A 22,083-nucleotide genomic window follows, 5' to 3' on the forward strand; every position below is an offset into this window, starting at 1 on the left:
CCCAGTGGCGGGGGGGGGGGGGGGGGGCGTACAGGAAGCAGCCAATCAATAATTCTCATTATTGATGTTTCTATCTCTCTCTCCCTCTCCCTTCCTCTCTGAAATCAATCCTATATAATAAAAGCCTAATATGCTAAGTGTCTGACCATTTGTTCAAGCGTCCAACCAGTCCCTATGACATGCACTAACCACCAGGGGAAAGATGCTCCAACTGGTAGGTTAGCTTGCTGCTGGAGTCTGGCCGATCGGGACTGAGCGAGATGGGCTGGACACGCCCAAGAGCTCTCCTGTGGTCCCTCCCCAGCCGGCCAATCTCCTGCAGTCCCTCCCCGACCTCTAAAATATTTCTTCTAATTAATTTTCTCTCAATGTGCACAAATCCATGCACTGGTCCTCTAGTAAAAATATATATTTTTTAATTTAATTTTAAAAAACGAGAATTTAAGATGACTTAATAAGAATCAATAACTTTTATTTCTTCAGATCTTTTTATGACAGCCTTCCAGTTTAACCAGTGATATTTATATAGAGAAATACCAGAGAGATGAAGCTCTCTTTAACTTTTGTACAATTAAGTTACTTGAGCCCATGATCAATCAACTGTTCTAATTGCTAAACTCTCTAATGTTCACTTTCTTTTATATTCTTGCCTCATTTCTTAATGTAAATGAGGAAAAGACATTTTTAATTAGTATATTGACCACTGGTCTTCTTTTTAGGTTATAAATATTAAAATTACTTTTCCTGGAAGGAAAGCCTTGGATTCGTGAATTCTAATGTGCGAACATTACAAACCTTGCATTAGAGCCATGAGTTCCTACAGAAAGTAAACAGATGTACCATACAGATTTTTGTAGATATAAAAAACAAGCTTGTGTCTTTCTTTCTTTTCTTACCACTTTACTTACATTGCTTTCTGAGTAGTTCCCCAAACCAAAATTATTTAGGATCAAAACTACTTTGCATTTACTTGTTGAGATACAAGCTTAGAAAACTGAGAATGTGTAAGTGTTGTTTTATTATTTTTTAAAATATATTTTATTGATTTTTTTACAGAGAGGAAAGGGAGAGGGATAGAGAGCCAGAAACATCAATGAGAGAGAAATACAGATCAGCTGCCTCCTGCACACCCCCCCACTGGGAATGTGCCCACAACCAGGGTACATGCCTTTGACCAGAATCGAACCTGGGACCCTTCAGTCTGTAGGCCGACGCTCCATCCACTGAGCCAAACCGGTCAGGGCTGTTGTTTTTCTATTTTTATATATTTATAAATATGAAACTATTAAGAAAGTCTTTGGAAGGTACCATTACACAAATAATTCATCTACAAAGGTGCTCTTTGATGCTGAATTTTTTCTAATGTACTAAATGTTAGATGGCTAGGTGGCTACACATAAATTAATCATATACTTTTTGGTCATTTTCTTTTCTTTTGTTCCAAGATAAGGATCTCTTACCCTTTGAGACAGTATGGAGGGACCTGGAGAGTATTATGCTAATCAAAATAAACCAGTCAGAGAAAGACAAATATCACATGATCTCACTTATATGTGGAATCTAATGAACAAAATAAACTGATGAACAAAAAAGATCCAGAGACATTGACGCATGCAACAGACTGATGTATTTCAGAGGGAGGGGGCAGGAAGAGATTAACCAATGAACTTATATGCATATATGCATAGACAGATAGGAAGTGCCTGGGGAGGGGACAGAAGTGGGGTGGAGGGGGTTAATGGGGAGGAAAAAGTGAGACATCTATAATGCTTGCAACAATAAATATAATTTTTTAAAATATTCAAATTAAATAAATTTTAAAATTTTATTTTATTGATTTTAGAGAGAGGAAGGAAGAGAGAGAGAGAAAGAGAAACATCCATGTGGGAGAAAAACATCAATTTGTTGCCTCCTGATTGAACATGAAACCTAGATATGTGACCTGATGGGGAATTGAACCTGCCTCCCTTTGGTATACAGAAGAATGTTTCCACGGAACCATACCAGCCAGGGAAAGTTAATTAAACCATGTATTTTTTTAAAAAAACAACTCATGGAAAATAAACATTTTCAACTGAAAGCACATCTAAAATAGAATTTCTTTCTATCAAATTTCATTGGCCACTATTTGAACCACCCACTGATAGGAAATGAAATATGTTTAATTTAGGTCTCTTTTGTTCTGTGAATTATTGCTTAAACCTCTATAGATTAGGCAAAAAACTATTCAAATATAATATTGAATTGACCCACCTTTTTCTTAGTACTGTAATTGTCTGAGTTAGATGAATGGGAATGAGTCCTGTACTCATTATTTAGGGACATGAAGGAGTAAGAGTTGTCCACAAAAAGGACTAAATAAAAATGAGGCCTAAAGTACTCTAATATCTGGAACCAATTCAAAGGTGCCTCCATGTGCAGATCATTCTTCAAATACTATGCTGTTTGAATGGATTAATTTTTTTTTTTTAGTTTCCACCCTCAATAATTATTACATTTAGAGACTATCATTATGTGTTTCGTGAAGGGGAAAGAGATGGGAACAGTTAAGAAGATATATTTCTCCTATGAATTATAATCACTTTTTAAACAGTATCTTGATAACCAAGATCTTCGAGTGACATAGACAATTAAATAGAGCATATGCTCATGTACATTATAGCAATTTCTCAAAGTCTGGTGAGACACAATTTCATAAAGAACAGAGTGACTTAATCCACTGTGTTCAAACAGAATATATTGTCTTTGACTTGGTAGTGTCACACTGGTCACCACAGATAAAATGACAAAGTTCTCTTTGTTTTCCTTCACCCCTGTTTTTCTCTTCACCAAAATGTTAAACATTTTTACCCAAAGTGCCCTTCAGTCCCAAAGAATAATAGTCTTTTTGATATTAATAGAAAATGTAGAAATTGGAATTCAGAGTCATTAAAATTGGCTGCTTCCCCCATCTATCCCACACAGGAAAGTGAGCTATCATTACTTCCACAACATCTCTTTTCTAAAATTTTGTTTATTAATTTTTTTATTGATTGATTTGAGAGAAATGAGAGAGAGCCACATTGATTTGTTATTCCACTTATTTATGCATTCATTTACTGATTCTTGTATGTGGCCTGACCAGAGATTGGAACCGGCAACCTTGATGTATGGGCGGACGCTCTAACCAACTGAGCTACCCAGCCAAGGCCCACAATGTCTCTTTTATACCCCATATTTTACTTCCTTTTCAGGCTTTACTTTTATGAGTATTTTAATGAGCTTTGACACATATGCAGAATATATACATATAGTATATGTTCAAAATATATAAGGATGTTTACTAGGAAAAGAGAGAAGAGAAAAAGAGGCACATTTTTGTTTTTGATGTTACATAATGTCTTGTGACCATTTCATACTCTTTTTGACAGAAAAGTTTAGAGTTCCTTCTCTCTCTTTCTTTCCTTTTTTTTTTTTTTCAGGAACAACCTGGGTCAGTGAAATAATAGATTTGATCTATAACAACGGGGATGCAGAGAAATGTAAACGAGATGCAATATACAACCGAGTGCCATTCATGGAACTTATAATTCCTGGAATTGAAAATGGTATTTTCTCTTAATGTTCCTTTTCACCATAGGAGCAAATTCCCTTATCTTTTTGTGGTGTCTAGAGGAGTGATGATGAAAAATGATACAGATATGAATCATAAGTGTCTATAATAAAAGAGTATTTACTTATTCTAATAACTATATTATACTCCACTTACACCCAAAGATAATATCTGAATAAGAAGAAATTTTGATGAATATATATTTTTTGTTAATAGGACCGGTGGAAGTCTTTAACATTTGAATATTCAGTGATCATTATACACAAAAAAATAAGTGTTTGATTCAATATAGAATCATATCTATTGCTAGTTAGCTGATCTTTACAGACTCAAGAAAAAAAATGTTGAATTTAGGTCTCTTTTGATCTGTGAATCATTGCTTAAACCTATGCAGATTAGGCCGCAAGTATAGTATTGAGTTGTCCCACCTTTTTCTTAGCACTTGAAAAAAGTCTTACATTATTACATTGTTATAAAGTCTTACATTATTAAAATTTTTTAAATTAGTCATGAACCTCATAGCTTAATTTGATCTCAAGAAAGCCGGAAAGGGATAAAGAAGTACAAATTTCCAGTTATAAAAAATAGTCATGGGGATGTAAAGGGCACTAGACTTAAACCAGGGTGATCACTTCAGAAGATATTATAATGTCTAATCACTATGTTGTACACCGGAATGAATATAATATTGTATGTCAATTATAATTAAAAACTAAATTTAAAAATTAAAATGCCAGAAAAGAAAGCAGGAAAGGGATTTTGAAATCCTCTAGTTCAATTTCCCCACATTGTAAATTAGACAAAGAAGAAGATAAATGAAGGAAAAATTTGGACATCTTGACCTACTGCTGTTTCTGCCTCATCAGATATTATATATGATTTTATACACTATTACAAAGATAATAAACTCTACAATTCATAGGCAATAAAACAGCCTAACTAACCAGAGTTAATCATTTTTTAATCTCATGTAGATTTTAGACTTATATGAGGCCATTTAGCCATATAATTATTTCAAACCATATAGTGGGGTTAAAGTTTACAAAGTCTTAGATTATATTGTAATTGACCTTTATGATTCCACATTTATAATGTAATTTAACTTTTATGCTTATAGGCATTGAGGATTTGAAAAAAATGCAGTCTCCTCGATTAGTGAAAACACACTTGCCTGTTCAACTTCTTCCTTCTTCATTTTGGAAGAATAACTGTAAGGTAGCAAACTTTAAAGAAAAAATTATTATTTGTGTTATAATTTCTTTTACTAATTATGCAGGAATTAAGATGAGATTTCAACCCCTGGGTAAATCATTGTAAAAAATAATAATGTGGTCCATATATTAAAGATCAAAATATACCAATGGATTTCACTCCTATAGCTAAAGGATTATCGTACTAATACTCAGTGCCCAAGCCATAAGATTCTCTCAGGTTTTCCCTTCTCTAAAATACCTTTGTGTCTAAATCCCTTCACTGTCTACTTGTAAACAATAGACATTTAAATACCCCAGAACTGCTTATTTATGAATTCAGTGTCATTGCAATTTATAAATATATAAACTATATTAATAAAAGGGTAATATGCTAATTAGGGCAGACGTCTACCAGACGACCTTCCAGACATCCTTCTGGACAAAGCCACAGCGGCTGTGAGGGCCAAGGTGCAGCTGCAAAGGGCCCAATCTCAGGCCAGCAGTGGCAGCAGCAGCAGGGTAATGGGGACGGTGCCTTCTCCTGATCCACCAGGTCGCCTCCTGCAGAGGGAGGCCATATTGCAGCTTAGGCCAGGAGCCAAGGCAGAGGCAGTTAGGGGCGATCAGGCCAGCAGGGGAGCAAGTTAGGGGCGATCAGGCCAGCAGGGGGGCAAGTTATAGTCGATCAGGCCATCATGGGGGCAAGGTAGGGGTGATCAGGCTGGCAGGCAGAGGAAGTTAGGGGCCATCAGGCAGGCAGGCAGAGGGGTTAGGGGCGATCAGGCAGGCAGGTGAGTGGGTAGGAGCCAGCGGTCCCAGATTGCGAGAGGGATGTCGGAGGAGTCCCAGATTGGAGAGGGTGCAGGCCAGGCTGAGGGACTCTCTGACCCACCTCCCCTGCTTGTGTATGAATTTCATGCACCAGGCCTCTAGTTATATATAATTTATAATCTATAAGTTATATATTTATGGAATTGTTTTAGGCTTATTCTTTTAATAATCATCTTAATTCAAGCATAACATTTAGGAAGAAAAGTGCATACATCATGTTCTATAGCTTGATGAATTTTCACAAAGTGAATGTACCCATGAAACCAATAAATTAAATAACTAGCACCCTAAAAACTCTATTCCTGTACATTTCCAGGCAAGAATCCTTATCTCCAAAATAACCACTATTCATAAATTTTTCACCATGAACTAGTTTGATTTTTTGTCTGTAATCATATAATATATAATCTTGAATATTTAGCTTATTTCATTCAACATAGTGTTGGTGAGATCAATTCTTATAATGCTTGTTTTGTTTAATGTAGCCTCTGGATCACAAACTATGGTACCCTGAGCAAAAGTAACTCATCAGAGATGCAAATTCTTAGGCCCAATTCAGTCCTACTGATTCAGAAACAATGGGGGTGGGTACAGCCATCTGAGTTTTAATAAGACCTCCAGGTGAATTTGATTCAAGCTAAACTTTGAGAAACACTGATGTAAGGCATTTCATTATGTGTATGTGACTGTTTCACGTCTTACTTGTCCGTGGCACTTTTAGTGGACAGTTGGGTAGTTGTTAGCTGTCAGCAATGAAAATATTGCATATTCTTATGCAAGTCTTTAATTGATATATACATATTTTTCTTGATTAAATGTATTGGGATGGAATGGCTAGACCGGACTGGCTCTGCCCCTCGGCACCTGGTCTCACATCCTCCTGGGCTGTTGTGTCCCTTCCTGAAACCCTCACACCCAAAAGCCTATCATTATTTCTATCATATCAGTAAAAATTGGAATGCATTCGTTCACCTTTAGTAGAGTTTTTCAAACATCTTTTCAATCATATGCACCAATTTAAACATTGAACAAACTTGTGCAAAAGAAGTTATTCTGCATCCTCATCAACACAAGATATAGCTAAAATTACTTAACTTTGGCCATACTAGCATATGTCTGGTGGCATCTCATTGTGGTTTTACTTTGTAGTTCTATAATGATAATTAAATGAAGAATGTTTACATAGTTTAGATTTTTTTTTCTTTATTGGGGTTAAAATTATACAGGTTTCAGGTACAACAATTCTACAACACATCATCTGTACATTGTATTGTGTTGTGTGTTCACCACCCCAATTCAAGTCTCCTTCCATCACCATTTATCCCTCTATACCCTCCTCCACCTCCCCCAACTCCTCGTTCCACCAGCAATCACCACACTGAGTTCTTTCTTTCTTTTTTTTTTTTTGCTAAATCTCTTTATGTTCCTCTCCCAGTGCCACCCCACCCACACCCAACAACTGTGAGCTGCTCTCTACCCATGAGACTGTTTCTATTTTGATTGTTAGTTCCATTTGTTCATTAGATCCACATATGAGGGAAATCATATGGTACTCGTTTTACTCAGACTTGCTCATTCACTTAGCGTAATGTTCTCCAGCCCCATCCCTGCTACTGCAAAGGGTAAAATTTTTCTTTCTTTTCTGTTTTTATGACCAAGTAGTATGCCATTGTGTTTTTTGTTTATTTTTTTCTGAAGTATCTATCAAGGTTTTTTTCTCCTTTATTTCTTGTAGAGGTTTCTTTCTTTTTATTATTAAGGTAAAAATTTCCCATGTGCTCTAAATACAAGTCCTTTGATTAGATAATTAAATGTTATGTTTTATTAAATATTATTAATGAATTTAATAGGGTGGCATTGGTTAATAAAATTATATAGGTTTCAAATGTACAAATTTATAATACACCATCTGTATAGTCTGTTGTTTGTTCACCATCAAATCTCCTTCCTTCATCATTTATCCCCCTTTTACCCTTTTCTATCTGTCCCCAACTTTCTTTCTTCTTCTTGCCTGATTGTTGTGGCTAAGATTTCCAGTACTGTGTTGAATAAGAGTGGAAAAAAACAGGCATCCTTGTGTTGTTCCTGGTGTTTCTTATCTTAAGGGAAACACTTATAGTTTTTGTTCATTGAGTATAATGCTGACTGTAGGTTTGTCATATATAGCCTTTATTATGTTCAATTAGGTTTTCTCTATTCCCACTTTTCTGAGAGTTTTTAATCATAAATGAGTATTGTATTTTATCAAATGCTTTTTTTGCATGTATTGATATAATCATGTGATTTTATCCTTCATTTTGTTTATGTGTTGTATCATGTTTATGGATTTTCAGATATTGTACTAACCTTGCATACCCAGAATAAATCCCACTTTATCATGGTGTATGACCTTTTGAATGTATTGCTGAATCCAATTTGCTAATATTTTGTCAAGGATTTTAGCATCTTGGTTCATCAGGGATATTGGCCTATAATATCCTTTCTATGTAATGTCTTTATCTGGTTTTGGAATTCCAATAAGACTGGCCTCAGAAAAAAAAAACTTGGGAGTCTTCCCTTCTCTTGGATTTTTGGAATAGTTTGAGGATAGGTGTCAAATTTTCTTTGGGTCAAGTTCACCTGTGAAGCCATCCAGTCCAGGACCTTTAGTTTTTTGGGAGTTTTTTTTTTTTATTATCATTATTACTGCTTCAACTTCCTTATTTGTAATCAGTCTATTCATATTTTCTGATTTTTCCTGATTCAGTTTTGGAATTTGTATGTTTCTAGGAGTTTATGCATTTTGTTCAGATTGTCCACTTCGTTGGTATACAGTTGTGTGTAATATTTTCTTACAATCCTTTGTATTTCTGTGTCATTTGTTACTTCTCTTCTTTTATTTCTGATTTTATTTATTTGAGTCCTCTCTCTCTCTCTCTCTCTCTTTTTTTTTTTTGGATGTGTCTGATGAGAGGTTTGTCAATCTTGTTTATCTTTTCAAAGAACCAGCTCTTGTTTCTATGGATCATTTGTACTTTTTTTAGACTCTATTTTGTTTAATTCTTCTCTGATCTTTATTAGTTCCTTTCTTCTACTTATTTTAGGATTTGTTTTTTTGTTCTTTTTCTAGTTTATTTAAATGTAAAATGAGATTTTTCTTGTTTCTTGAGATATGCCTGTAACACTATGAATTTCCCTCACAGGACTGCTTTAGCTGTGTTCCATATGTTTATGTAGGGTTTTCATTTATATATGTTTCAAGGTATGTTTTGATTTTTCTTTGATCACATTTTTAACCCATTAATTGTTTGGTAACAGGTTATTTAGCCTCTATGGCTTTGTGTGTTTTCAGTTTTTTTTTTTCTTGTGATTGAATTCTAGTTTCATACTATTATGGTCAGAAAAGATGCTTGATATGATTTTAGTCTTCTTAAATTTACTGATACTTATTTTGTGTCCTAACATGTGGTCTATCTGGTAAAATGTTCTATGAATATCCTGTGTATTCTGATGCCTTGGGGTGATATGCTTTGCAGATATCAATTAAATCCATCTGGTCTAGTGTGCCATCTAAGGCTGCTGTTCCTTGATTTTCTGTTTGGAAGATTTATGCATTGATATCAGTGGGGTGTTAAAATTCCCTACTATGACTGCATTACTGTCAATTTCTCCCTTTATGTCCATCAAAATATGCTTTATATATTTAGGTGCTCCTATGTTGGGTTTATAAATGTGTACAATGGTTATATCCACTTGTTAGATTGATCCCTTTATCATTATGTAGTGTCCTTCCTTGTATCTTTATAGCCTTTGTTTTAAAGTCCATTTTGTCAGATAAAGGTATTACTACTCCAGTCATTTTTACATTACCTTTTGCATGAAATATCTTTTTCTAACCCTTTAGTTTTACTCTGTATGTTTCTTTATTATGAGGTGGGTCCTTTGTAGGCAACATATATATGGATCCTGTTTTCTTATTCATTCAGCTACTCTATGTCTTTTCAATGGAGCATTTAAGCCATTTGTATTTAAAGTGATTATTATAGGTACGTATTTACTGCCATTTTATTCTTTATAATCATGTTCCTCTGTTTTTCTTTTGTCTTTCTTATTCTCCTCCTACTACTACTCATTCTCCTTCTTCTTAATTATAATCATTATAAACATGGATGGAGTAAATAATGTTTCATCTTTATTTACTGAATTTATCCAAAAGTAATTTATTTTTAATAAAAAATATGACTTTTTTTCAACTCTAAAAATTGCTGTTTTTTAATTAGTTTTGCTAAGTAATGATACAGAAAAAATATTCTAAATGTTAGAACAATATTAATTTTTGTCAATTTAATATTTGATTCTTATTACACTTGGTTTTCCATATTTCAAGAGATGTCTTTTTAAAAATATATTTCATTGAATTTTTTACAAAGAGGAAGAGAGAGGGAGAGAGAGTTAGAAACTTCGATGAGAGAGAAACATCAATCAGCTGCCTCCTGCACACCCCTTACTGGGGATGTACCTGCAACCAAGGTACATGCCCTTGACTGGAATCAAACCTGGGACCCTTGAGTCCGCAGGCCAACGCTCTATCCACTGAGCCAAACCAGTTAGGGCTCAAGAGATGTCTTTTCAAAGGCTAAATAGAACCCAGATGTGTAAGGGATGAGAAGACTATTAAAATAATTAGGTTTTTGTCAATATCCTATGTCAGGATATATCTACACACACCCAGATCAGGAAATGAGAAAGAGAAAAATACGCATTCTGTCAAGGTAAGAAAAAGTTTACACATTTTTAAGGAATATAAACAAAATTATGATTTATCATCTCTCTCCACAGATGGTCTACGTGGCACGGAATGCTAAAGATGTGGCTGTATCCTACTATTATTTCTACCAAATGGCAAAATTGCACCCAGAGCCTGGAACCTGGGAGGAGTTTCTGGGTAAATTCATGACAGGGAAGGGTGAGTCCAAATCTTACTTTAATCATGGAGTTTCATAATGAAAAGTCTTTTTTTTTGCAAGGATATATAAAGTTCAGATATAAATTTTGTAGTTATTATAAACCTAATATGCCCTCAGCAGTCTACTAATGCATGAGGAAGACAATAGAAGAAAAAGAGATGGCTTCCCTTTAAGGACTTTTGGAGAATATATGACACACAGGTTTTTAAGCCCTTGGTCTCACTGTTTCATTAGTACTTGGTGACTACTGCCAGGTACTTTTTTTCTTGCTGTATGTCACTGTATTGTTTTGATTTTATACATATTTCTTCGACTCTCTTTTCTGAACCATTTCTTCAGTTTAATTCTATAAACTAAAAATTATTGAATGAAGATTTTAACTTCACGGTTCTGTTTTTCTATTTGTGTATCTTCTCTTTCAAGAAAACATACTCATACCCATGGTAGTAACTCTAATTTTCATATAAACATTTTCCAAGTCTCTTTTCAAAGCAAATACATCTCAATGGTATCTTGCAATTTTTTTATTTTACTCCTGCCATTGTTTGGACTACTCTGTGTCCATTTCTATGCATTTATATTATCAATGCCCAACTCTTCTTAGAACTAGACACACTCTACTGCTGCCACAGCTCTTTCTTCATCTCTCCATCCTTATATTTTTCTCTCCCTTTTTCCCTCTCCTATGAACATCTGTATCACTATTGTCTGTATTATTACCTGCCATCTTGCTCTTGTCATTTTAATTTTATTTACAAAAGGCTGTATTCATTTGCTAAGGCTGCCACAAAGTACCACAGACTGAGTGGCTTTAGCAACAAAACTTTATTTTCTCACAGTTTTGGAAGCTAAAATTCAAGATCAAAGTATCCTCATGATGGTTTCTTCTGAGGCCCTTTTTGTTATCTTGCAGATAACTATCTTCTGTGTGTCTTCACATGGTCTTCTCTCTGAGTATGTCTGGGTTGTAATTATCTCTTCTTATAAAGAGATCAGTTATATTGGATTAAGACCTGTCAGGGATATGGAAACTTTCCCATTTCCCTCTTAGTTCTTCTGGCTGGCAGAATGAACAAACATAAGGCAGGTTAACAAAAGTTTTAATACTTGCATTGTGGGGAATTCACATAAGCATGAAAATTTCAAGGACAGGAAGGCAAAATAAGGTCTATATGTCATTCTGGATCAAGGAGGAGGAACCAGGGAAGTAAGGCAAATGTACAAGGGGATTTATGGGCCATCTTGAAATAATGGGACACCTGAAGGGCTTTGATGAAATGGGCTTTGCCAGGTTCCTCCCTGCACCATACCTCATTCAAATTAAACTGGAGTATCCCATGATGATATCTCCCTTCCTGGAGCATGTCCACTCTCTTAAATTATTTTAGTCAATAAAGGAGAAGGCCAAAGTTTCTTCCTGAGCCTCTGAACCTTGATTATTTTTAGCTTTAAATATGCAATCTGTATGCCAGAGTGGCAGATCTTGGTGAGACTGATTGTGATCCCCAACAGACACATCTTTTTTTTTTCCAGTTTTTTTATTAAGGTATTATATGTGTACATATACATATCTTACCATTGCCCCCCCCCACCCCACTCCTATATATGCCCCCACCCCCCAGAGTTTTGCATCCATTGGTTACGCTTATATGCATGCATACAAGTCCTTTGATTGATCTCTTATCTCCCCCACCTCTCCCTAACCTTCCCCCTGTAATTTGACAGTCTGTTTGATGCTTTACTGTCTCTGTATCTATCTTTTTGTTCAAGTTTATAATGTTCTTTATTATCCATAAATGAGTGAGATCATGTGGTATTTTTCTTTCATTGACTGACTTATTTCACTTAACATAATGTTCTCCAATTCCATCCAGGTTGCTGCAAATGATGAGAATTCTTTCTTTTTTATGGCAGCATAGTATTCCATTGTGTAGATGTACCACCGTTTTCTGATCCAGTCATCGGCTAACGGGCACCTAGGCTGTTTCCAAATCTTAGCTATGGTGAATTGTGCTGCTATGAACATAGGGGTGCATATATCCTTTCTTTTTTTTTCTTCAATTTTTTTATTAAGGTATTATATGTGTACATATCTTACCATTGCCCCCCCCACACCCCACTCCCATATATGCCCCCACCCCCCAGAGTTTTGCATCCATTGGTTATGCTTATATGCATGCATACAAGTCCTTTGATTGATCTCTTATCTCCCCCACCTCTCCCTAACCTTCCCCTTGTAATTTGACAGTCTGTTTGATGCTTTACTGTCTCTGTATCTATCTTTTTGTTCAAGTTTATAATGTTCTTTATTATCCATAAATGAGTGAGATCATGTGGTATTTTTCTTTCATTGACTGACTTATTTCACTTAACATAATGTTCTCCAATTCCATCCAGGTTGCTGCAAATGATGAGAATTCTTTCTTTTTTATGGCAGCATAGTATTCCATTGTGTAGATGTACCACAGTTTTCTGATCCAGTCATCGGCTGACGGGCACCTAGGCTGTTTCCAAATCTTAGCTATGGTGAATTGTGCTGCTATGAACATAGGGGTGCATATATCCTTTCTGATTGGTGTTTCTAGTTTCTTCGGATATATTCCCAGGAGTGGGATTACTGGGTCAAATGGGAGTTCCATTTTCAGTTTTTTGAGGAAACTCCATACTGTTCTCCACAGTGGCTGCACCAGTCTGCATTCCCACCAGCAGTGCACGAGGGTTCCTTTTTCTCCACATCCTCGCCAACACTTGTCGTTTGTTGATTTGTTGATGATAGCCATTCTGACAGGTGTGAGATGGTACCGCATTGTTGTTTTGATTTGCATCTCTTGGATAATTAGTGACGTTGAGCATGTTTTCATGTGTCTCTTGGCCTTCCTTCTGTCTTCTTTTGAAAAGATTCTATTTAGGTCTGTTGCCCATTTTTTTATTGGATCATTTATTTTCCTTTTATTAAGTTGTATAAGCTGCCTGTAGATGTTGGAGATTAAACCTCTATCAGTGATGCCATTTGCAAATATGTTCTCCCATGCAGTGGGCCTTAGACGCATCTTAAGGAGCTCATTTTAACTTAATTACCTCTGTAAAGACACCATCTTCAAATATAGTCATACTAGTGACCCAGTACACAGATTTGTGCACATTGAAAGGAAATTAATTAGAAGGTGGCCGGCAGGGTGAGACTGGGCCAGATGGGCCGAACCTGCTCTGGAGCCAACCTCCCTTGGTCTCTCCCCTGCGTCTACCAAGTGAGCTTGGTCCCTCTGGCAGATGAGGTCCCTCGGCCTGGCCTATGGGAATCGGGCTGAAATTGGCTCTCTGACATCCCCTGAGGGGTCCCAGAGTGCAAGAGGGTACTCTGCAAAGTTGCTGTTGTACAGGGTATGGAACACAAACATAAGTGTGCAGTAAACCAGATTCAGGGTGACAGTGCCCCAGCAAAAACATAACCCACAGCCAAAGGTGGAATCATGCAGCCACGTGAGGAACTGGGCTCCCTCCTCTCTGGTTCAGGGTGTGTCACCTGAGAACCACCACTGCTAAGTCACTGCAGCTCAGCACCTCCTGCATTGAGCATCTGCCCCCTGGTGGCCAGTGTGCATCATAGTGACCAGTTGGAAGGGCAGAGGGGCACTTAGCATATTAGCCTTTTATATATATAGATTCTGAGCTACTGGGCTTCAGACTTCAACACATGAATTTGAGGTTAGACACAATTCAGTCATAATACTCTGCTTTCTGCCCTCCCCCCCCAATTTATGTCCTCACATTCAAAATGCATTCACTACATACCTCAAACCCCAAAAGTCTTAAACTATTCCAGCATCAATTCTGAGTCTAAAATCTATTCTAAATATCATGTAAATCAGCCCTACCGGGTTTCACTCAGTGGGTAGAGCATTGGCCTTCGGACCGAAGGGTCCCAGGTTCAATTCTGATCAGGGGCACGTACCTTGGTTGCAGGCTCCTCCCTGGATTCCTAATTCCTCTTTAACTGTGAATTTGTAAAATCAGATAGTCTTCCTCCAAAATATAATGGTGGGACAACCATTAAGATAGACATTCCCATGTGGAAAAAAACAAATAAGACAGAAAAGAAAAAGCTGAAATTTAGCAAGGCAAATTCTATTAGATTTCAATGCTTGAGAATAGTCATCTGGATTAGGGCCCACCCTCAATGACATCATTTTAACTTAATTACTTCTTTAAAGGTCCCATGTCTAAATTCAGTCATATTATGAAGTACTGACTGGTGTTTAGGACTTCAACTGAAGAATTTTGGGGGACACAATTTATCCCATAACAGAAGTATTTTATTCTAAGTAGATTGTAAATTCAGTGAGAGCAGGGGTGATTTGATATAGCTCCCTTATACTAGCATATCTTTTTCTTGAACTAATAAATAAGCAGTATATATTCCTTACCACTTTTGTTTTTAATTACACTTGGAATAACATTTAACAATTTAATAATTCTTGACTTCATGTAAATGGTTTTAATTTGCAAACATTTTATCTTTCAATGTAGTGGCTTTTGGTTCTTGGTATGACCATGTGAAGGGCTGGTGGGAGAAAAGGAAAGATTATCGTATCCTCTACCTATTCTATGAAGACATGAAAGAGGTAAGAAACAACCACAATTTCTTCTTTATTTTTTAAGGAAACCTATGCTTCACCTTTTTTGTATCACACTTTCCTTCCCTTTTGATCTATAAATATGACTAATTTATTATCCTATTAACTCTGGCTTGAAAATTCATCTTTCAGGCAATCAGCTTCTTTCTAAATCTACTGCTTCCTACTCTAGTTCAGGCAACTATTTTGATTTATTCGTTCTATCTCATTTTGTATCTATTATCCATTTAGAAAGAATGATCTTGAAACCTAAATAAAAAACTATGTCTCTCAATGGATTATAGCCCTACATGAGAAATAAAGTCATTACAGTAATTTATGAATTTCAGCATATTTAGTTTCTGTCTATCTCTCTAACCTCTTCTGGTGCCATTGTCTCTTTTCTCTGTACATGAGCCTACCTGAAATATTTCTTCTCACTATTTTCAGATTAACTTCTTCTCATCCTTCATGTCTTCAATTAAATGTAACTTCTCCACAAAGTTCTTTTAAGACAACAATGTCAAATAATCTACCTCATGATTTTCTATTAAACTCTGTTTTGCTGATATTATTCTTTCAATAGTATCCACCCACCATTTCTAATTATTTTATGTATGTGTTTCTTTACTTATGTTTTGTTGTTCTTTAATGTAAGCTCCTTGAATGTAGAGACAAAATTTAATTTGTCTATGATTGTTTTCCCAAGTGGCAAACATAATAGGAAAACAATATAACTTCCTTATTTATTTTCATTTTTTTCTTATCTTCTGTCTGATTATTAGCATGGAAAATAGTTCACTTCCTAATTTGATAAAAATACTTATTTTGATCTTATTATTTACACAATCTAAGAAATGTTGCACATTTCTTTAAATTGAATGTTTCTCAAATAGTTTGTCTACAGCTCTCTTTTCTCTTTAACATGGAGCCTATGTGTGTGGGGCAAAGGGTAAATTATATAAGACATCACAAGAATGAGGATGGGCTGAGATCCCTGGAAACAATGTCTACTGACTTCTCCCTCCCCACAGACTATCTGCCTCAATTGCTCAGAATCCAGTACCTTGACTCAGCCTCATCTCAGTCCCTTAGATTTTTCTGAATTCCTTTAGATGATTAAGACTACCATTAATCTCTTATTTGGAAAATCTCTTCTACAGTCTCTTGGGAAACCACCTTACCCAGCTAAGGTGACCCCTTCTGGTAGACTCCTTAGTCTAATTCTTTGACTTTTCTGAATCCTGTTTAAACAATTCTGTACCTATGTCTCTGATTCATGGTGATTTATTACCCTAGTTGTGGGTCTAGAAGCAATAAGTAGTGGTTGGGGTGGATCTTGAAGAGGATAGGCATTATCTTGGGAGGAAAATTCCCAAATGAGGTCATAATACAGTGTTCCAGCAAAGGAAGTTTAGTTTCTTCAAATATGGGAGGAAAATCTATTTCTACTAGCAAAAAAAACTTCAAAGATACTCAAGGGTCCTGGAGTCCTTGCATCATCAGATCATCCCCATATTCTCATTACAAGCTTGAACAGTCCACACTTTCCTTATCACTCTTCATTTAACCTTCACATCATGGACTTGGCACATTGTAATTCCTTCATTAGAATAATTAAGTTGTATGTCTAATTTCCAGCAAATTTAGTTCTTTAGCTACAAGAAATAGATTATTTTAGATCCACTACAGAAACTCTAGTTCTGTTTCCATGAATTAAGATGAGTAGCTCCAGAAAGCTAAATTTCAGATTACCCTATGCCTGATCTTACCAGGTCACTAAGATTATGACTATCTGCCTCAGTTTGGTTTGTACCACCAAGGACACCTCACCAATGAATAGCAGGGTATAAACTCTTTGGCCTGAGTGCCATTCTTTCACTTGTATCTAACATGCTGTCCTATGTATAGTCTGATTCACAGAAAAGGGAAATCATAATAAATACATCAAATGGATCTCTCTTCTTCATTGTTGCCTCTTTCTCCTCCCCATCATTCCTTATGCTGGAAAATGAACAGGATTTTATTTTACTTTCTCTTAATGTACTAATACTATCAAAAATCTATGTAGGTATAAAAGATAAAAAGAGTATCCTTTTTTCCCACTATATGAGAACTCTCTGAGATAAGTAATCTATTATTTTATTGAGATATAATTGACATATAACATAATATTAGATTCAAGTGTACAACATAATGATTCAATATATGTATATATTGTGAAATTATCAACACATTAAGTGTAGTTGACATTCATCACCACACGTAATGACAATTTCTTTTGATGATGAGAACTTTTAAAATATACTCTCTTAGCAACTTTCAAATATACAATACAATATTATTAACTGTAGTTAACCATGATTCCTGGTCTTAAAGAAAATATTTTCAGCTTTTCACCACTGAGTATGTTAGATATAGACCTGTAATATATGCCCTGTATATATGTTCCTTCTATACCCATTTTGTTGATAGTTTTTAATTACATCTATTGAGATGATAATATGCTTTTTATCTTTCATTTTGTTAATGTGGTGTATCACTTTGATTGATTTACAGATGTTGAACCATCCTAGAATCCCAGGAAAAGTCCCACTTAATCACATGGTGTATGTTCCTTTAAAAATGCCATTGAATTTTGTTTGAGTATTTTGCATCTGTGCTCATCAGGGATGTTAGCCTCTAATTTTCTTTTCTTGTACTGCCCTGGTCTTTGGTATCAGGGTAATGATAGCCTTATAAAATAACTTTAGAAATATTCTCTCCTCTTCTATTTTTTTGAAGAGTTTGAGAAGGATTTCATTCTTACTAAAAATTTTAGTAGGTAGCCTATTCTTGATATTAGCTATAAAAATGGGGATTTTGAAAATTATATCTTATGATAATAGTAACTTCCTTTATCAACATCTTTTATTCTATAAGTTAATTTTATTTTTGAATATAAAAGGTTGAAATATTGATTCAGTCATTTTCTTTGTACTTTTTGGAAAAAAAAATTCTTCTAGCAGATACAACCAAGAGTAGGATATATACTTGGGAAAGCAAAATGAAAAGTATGGATAAAATATAAAATCATTTTCTCTACCACATTGATATATAGAACATAATTTAATGTGTTTAACTAATTCATGACTAATTCTATATGAAATAATTTGTTGTCTTTATAATTTTTTTAGAATCCAAAGCGTGAAATTCAGAAGTTGTTGAAATTTCTAGATAAAAACCTTCCAGAAGAAACTGTGAATAAAATCATCTATCATAGTTCTTTTGATGTGATGAAGCAGAATCCCTGTGCAAATTATACTACTGTACCAACATTTGATATGGATCATTCTGTGTCGCCCTTCATGAGAAAAGGTGAGGACATCACATACTAGATTCTGTAGTGCTTGTTAGTCACATTAAAGAGAATGTGGATGGATTAGTAAGAGCAATATTATAAGAAATGGAAACAGGTTGAGAGAAAAAAGTAGGAAAACTGAAAACATTTGAGAAAATAATTTATGGCAAAGAAACTCTCTGATTGCTGTAATATTAGCAGGTAAGACAAGTCTTTAATAAGAAATGTTTACTCAAGAGCCTATGTATCAATAAGCATGAGTCTTGGCATCCATTGCTATATCAGAAGAATGCCCTTTGTTTTTCTGAATTATCTAGATATCTACCCATCATTCCCTAGAAATGTTGCTGTGGTAGGTATAAAGCTTATATGATACTAGAGGCCCAGTGCATGAAATTGTGTGCAGGTAGTGTCCCTAGGCCTAGCCTGTGATCAGGGCCATTTCCTGCCCATTCACCAGTCCCCAGTCCCACCCTGCCACCACTCACCCCGGTTTCCCATTTGCCATCTGGCAATTGGAGCCTGCAGGCCACGGGGTGGGGGAGAGGGACCGAGAGGAGTTGGTCAATGCACCTCATAGCGACTGGGCGAGCAGTCATTCTGGTTGTTATACCATTATGATAGCTAGGCTTTTATTACATAGGATTACACATACTAAATTAATGAGGGAAAGTTGTCAACTCCTTGAGGTTGTTGCTATGATTATGGTAAATTATTGCATCCTCAGAATTGAACTCAATGTATAGCTAGCATCTTGCACAAAATAGTTCTTTAATGAATAATAAATATGAGTTGAATTGAATTGTGTATGTATGTGTATGTGTGTGTGTGTGTGTGTGTGAGAGAGAGAGAGAGAGAGAGAGAGAGAGAGAGAGAGAGAGAGATTTTGTCAGTTGTGTACATGTTAGTCAGCTTTGTTATAAAAAAAACTACTCAAAGAATCTCAATGGCTTAAAACCACGAGATTGAATTTTCACTTAATGTTGGTGGATGTTGGTCATTTGTGGCTGCTGCAGTTCTGCTCAGAACTTTTTGAGTCTGATCAGTGTTGACTGGCTATCATGGGCTTAGCCTCTTGTGTTTTATCTTTCTGAAGCTCAGGCTGAAAGAACTGCCTGTTTGTGGGATACAACCACTATCATGGTATAGAAGAAAAGCAAGAGAGGTAGTGGAAACTTGCAGTGCCTTTTAAAAACTTCAATTCAGATGTGGTATATATTGCACATATTCAAATTTCATTGGCCAAAGCATATCAAAAATTCAAGCCCAAGGTTAGTGAGGCAAGAATGAATCACACAACACTTGACAATTTTCAGAGATGTAAAATCTTCTTACCATGAAGGAGAGAGAGAATAATACACACTGAGACAGTTTTGGAGAGAGCCTATAAAGGAAATGTTAATGGTAACTTTAATTATAATGTATCTTTATGCGTTCTAGAGATTTTTCTTTTAAAAAGTTAGGAAGAATAACATGGATAAGTCTTGATGGAGATATCTGACTTTCAAGCATGTATGATTTTGCCTCCCAGGAGACATTTGGAAACATCTGGAGGTATTTTTGATGGTCATGAGAAGGGTATGTAACTGGCATCTAATAGAGGCCAGGGATGCTGATAAACATCCTACAATGCATAGGGCAACCCCACATCCTGCCCAGCAAAGAATCCTCTGGCTTTACATGTTAAGAGTGGAGATATAAATAAAATTCCACAGTTCAGAAATCCCGGGCCAGATTGAAAAATTTACTTTGACATCTTTTCTTCCATTTTTTAATCTAAAACTCAACTTCCAGATGTGTCTCCTGTGAGATATTCTACAAAAATGACATTGTTTTTTATCACATACTTATTGCGAATGCTGTGTCCTGTATTCTTCTTTTGAGGTTTTAAATACAGTTAGTATTTTGAAGATTGAGCAACCTATAGTAAAGACATATGCTTAATTACATTTAATGCTGTGATTTCCCAATCTTATTTGATCATGGAACTTTTTAAAATAAATTACCATTTGACATTGGAAAATGGGTCTTAAAAGGATTGAAACATTTTCTGTATCTTTTGTTAACAAATCTCTTGAAGTCAAAGAGAATATGTTTGATATTTTCCCAGTGGCATTTCTTGAAGCTACTTAAAAGGTTTTTCCTTCATATAAGATACAGGAAAAATGCATGGAATTTTGGAAAACTAAGAAGGTGTAGGAGTGTGGGAGTGGTAGCAGGAGGTAATTAATGGAGTTATGGAGTAGATAAGACATGCTGAAGGTTTAAAATATAAGCATGGTAATTCAAGTTAGAACTCATCTTAGATGGAAATTTGACAGTAATCTCAAATTTACCATTTATATTTCTTTTCAGGTATTTCAGGAGACTGGAAGAATAAGTTCACTGTAGCTCAATATGAGCAATTTGAAGAAGATTATAAAAAGAAAATGAAAGGGTCTACATTGCAGTTTCGTTCAGAGATCTAAGAAATACCTGCTCTTTGTCCAACTCCTTTGTTGGCACTTAAATTAGAAAAAATAATCTCTTTAAACATTTAGTGAAAGAAACTTTATATGTGATATTTCTTTATTTACTAATAATGGTGGTTTATAATAGAATATTCAAAGAATTTAAAAGTCTCCATATTGAGAATCAGTACTGTCTCTGTTATTTTTAACTACTTCCCACAATAATCTTTACTATTCTTAAAGATTAAACAATAAAATAAAGTTTGAAATCTATAAATTTACCTGGTTTATTTTTTAAAATTCAACTTCTGGGTCTTTGAACTTGCAAAGAAGATTTTTAGAGGAGTCTTTAAAATAGAGTGATTAGAACAAAAATATCCCCTTAAAAGGTTTTAATTTATCTTTGTTATATGCTTAGAATGATAACTATGTATGGTAATGACTATTAGCTAGGAACTTACTGTGATCATTTTACAATATAAACATCACTGAATTATTTTGCTGTACACCTGAAACTAATATAATGTTATATGTCAATTATATCTCAATTAAAACAACAAGAACAATTAAGAGTTCCACTGTCAACTCCTCTGTCTTCCTTTAAATTCCTCTGTTTCCTCAGAATATTTTTGGTGTTATCATTTGTGACTCATGGTTATCTGACATAAGGACAAAGTAAGATGCCAGTGTTAGTGTGGTGAAGGCTTGGGAGGGGCGGGTGCAAGGTGGAGGGGGTCAATGTGGGAGAGAAAACCAAAGGGGACATCTGTAATACTGTCAACAATAAAGACAAATTTAAAAAAAGATGTCAGTGTGAATCTGTAATTGTACTTAAAAAAGGCTTAATCTTTTTAAATTTTTGTCCTTATATATGATATATATATAATTATAAATAATTTCTATCTATATATAAAAAAGCCTAAGCAACCAGCCGACCGCCCAACCGGCTGGTAGCTATGATGCACACTGACCACCACTGGACAGGCACTCAATGCAGGAGCAGAAACCACAGGCATGGAAATATGGAACAGACTGATGAATCTCAGAGGGAAGGAGAAGGGGGAGAGGGCAGAAAGAGATTAACTAAAGATCATATATATATACTAGAGTACTCACTC

At 35.4% G+C, this 22,083-nt stretch overlaps 1 protein-coding gene across 2 annotated transcripts in view; it reads left to right on the top strand.

Moving 5' to 3' along the window:
* The window catches only part of LOC307097982 (sulfotransferase 1 family member D1), a 37,972-nt gene extending 16,727 nt beyond the window's left edge, over positions 1–21,245 (top strand). For both annotated transcript variants that reach the window (XM_079768317.1, XM_079768316.1), the window contains 6 exons: positions 3,462–3,587; positions 4,710–4,807; positions 10,435–10,561; positions 15,090–15,184; positions 18,352–18,532; positions 20,871–21,245. In XM_079768317.1, the coding sequence (XP_079624443.1) occupies positions 3,462–3,587; positions 4,710–4,807; positions 10,435–10,561; positions 15,090–15,184; positions 18,352–18,532; positions 20,871–20,983 (740 nt within the window). In that variant the 3' untranslated portion in view covers positions 20,984–21,245. The remainder of the gene's footprint in view (positions 1–3,461; positions 3,588–4,709; positions 4,808–10,434; positions 10,562–15,089; positions 15,185–18,351; positions 18,533–20,870) is intronic.
* The last annotated feature ends 838 nt before the right edge of the window (positions 21,246–22,083 follow it).

The sequence above is a fragment of the Cnephaeus nilssonii genome (assembly GCF_951640355.1).
Source record: "Cnephaeus nilssonii genome assembly, chromosome: 1".
In the NCBI taxonomy this organism is placed as follows: Eukaryota; Metazoa; Chordata; class Mammalia; order Chiroptera; family Vespertilionidae; genus Cnephaeus; species Cnephaeus nilssonii.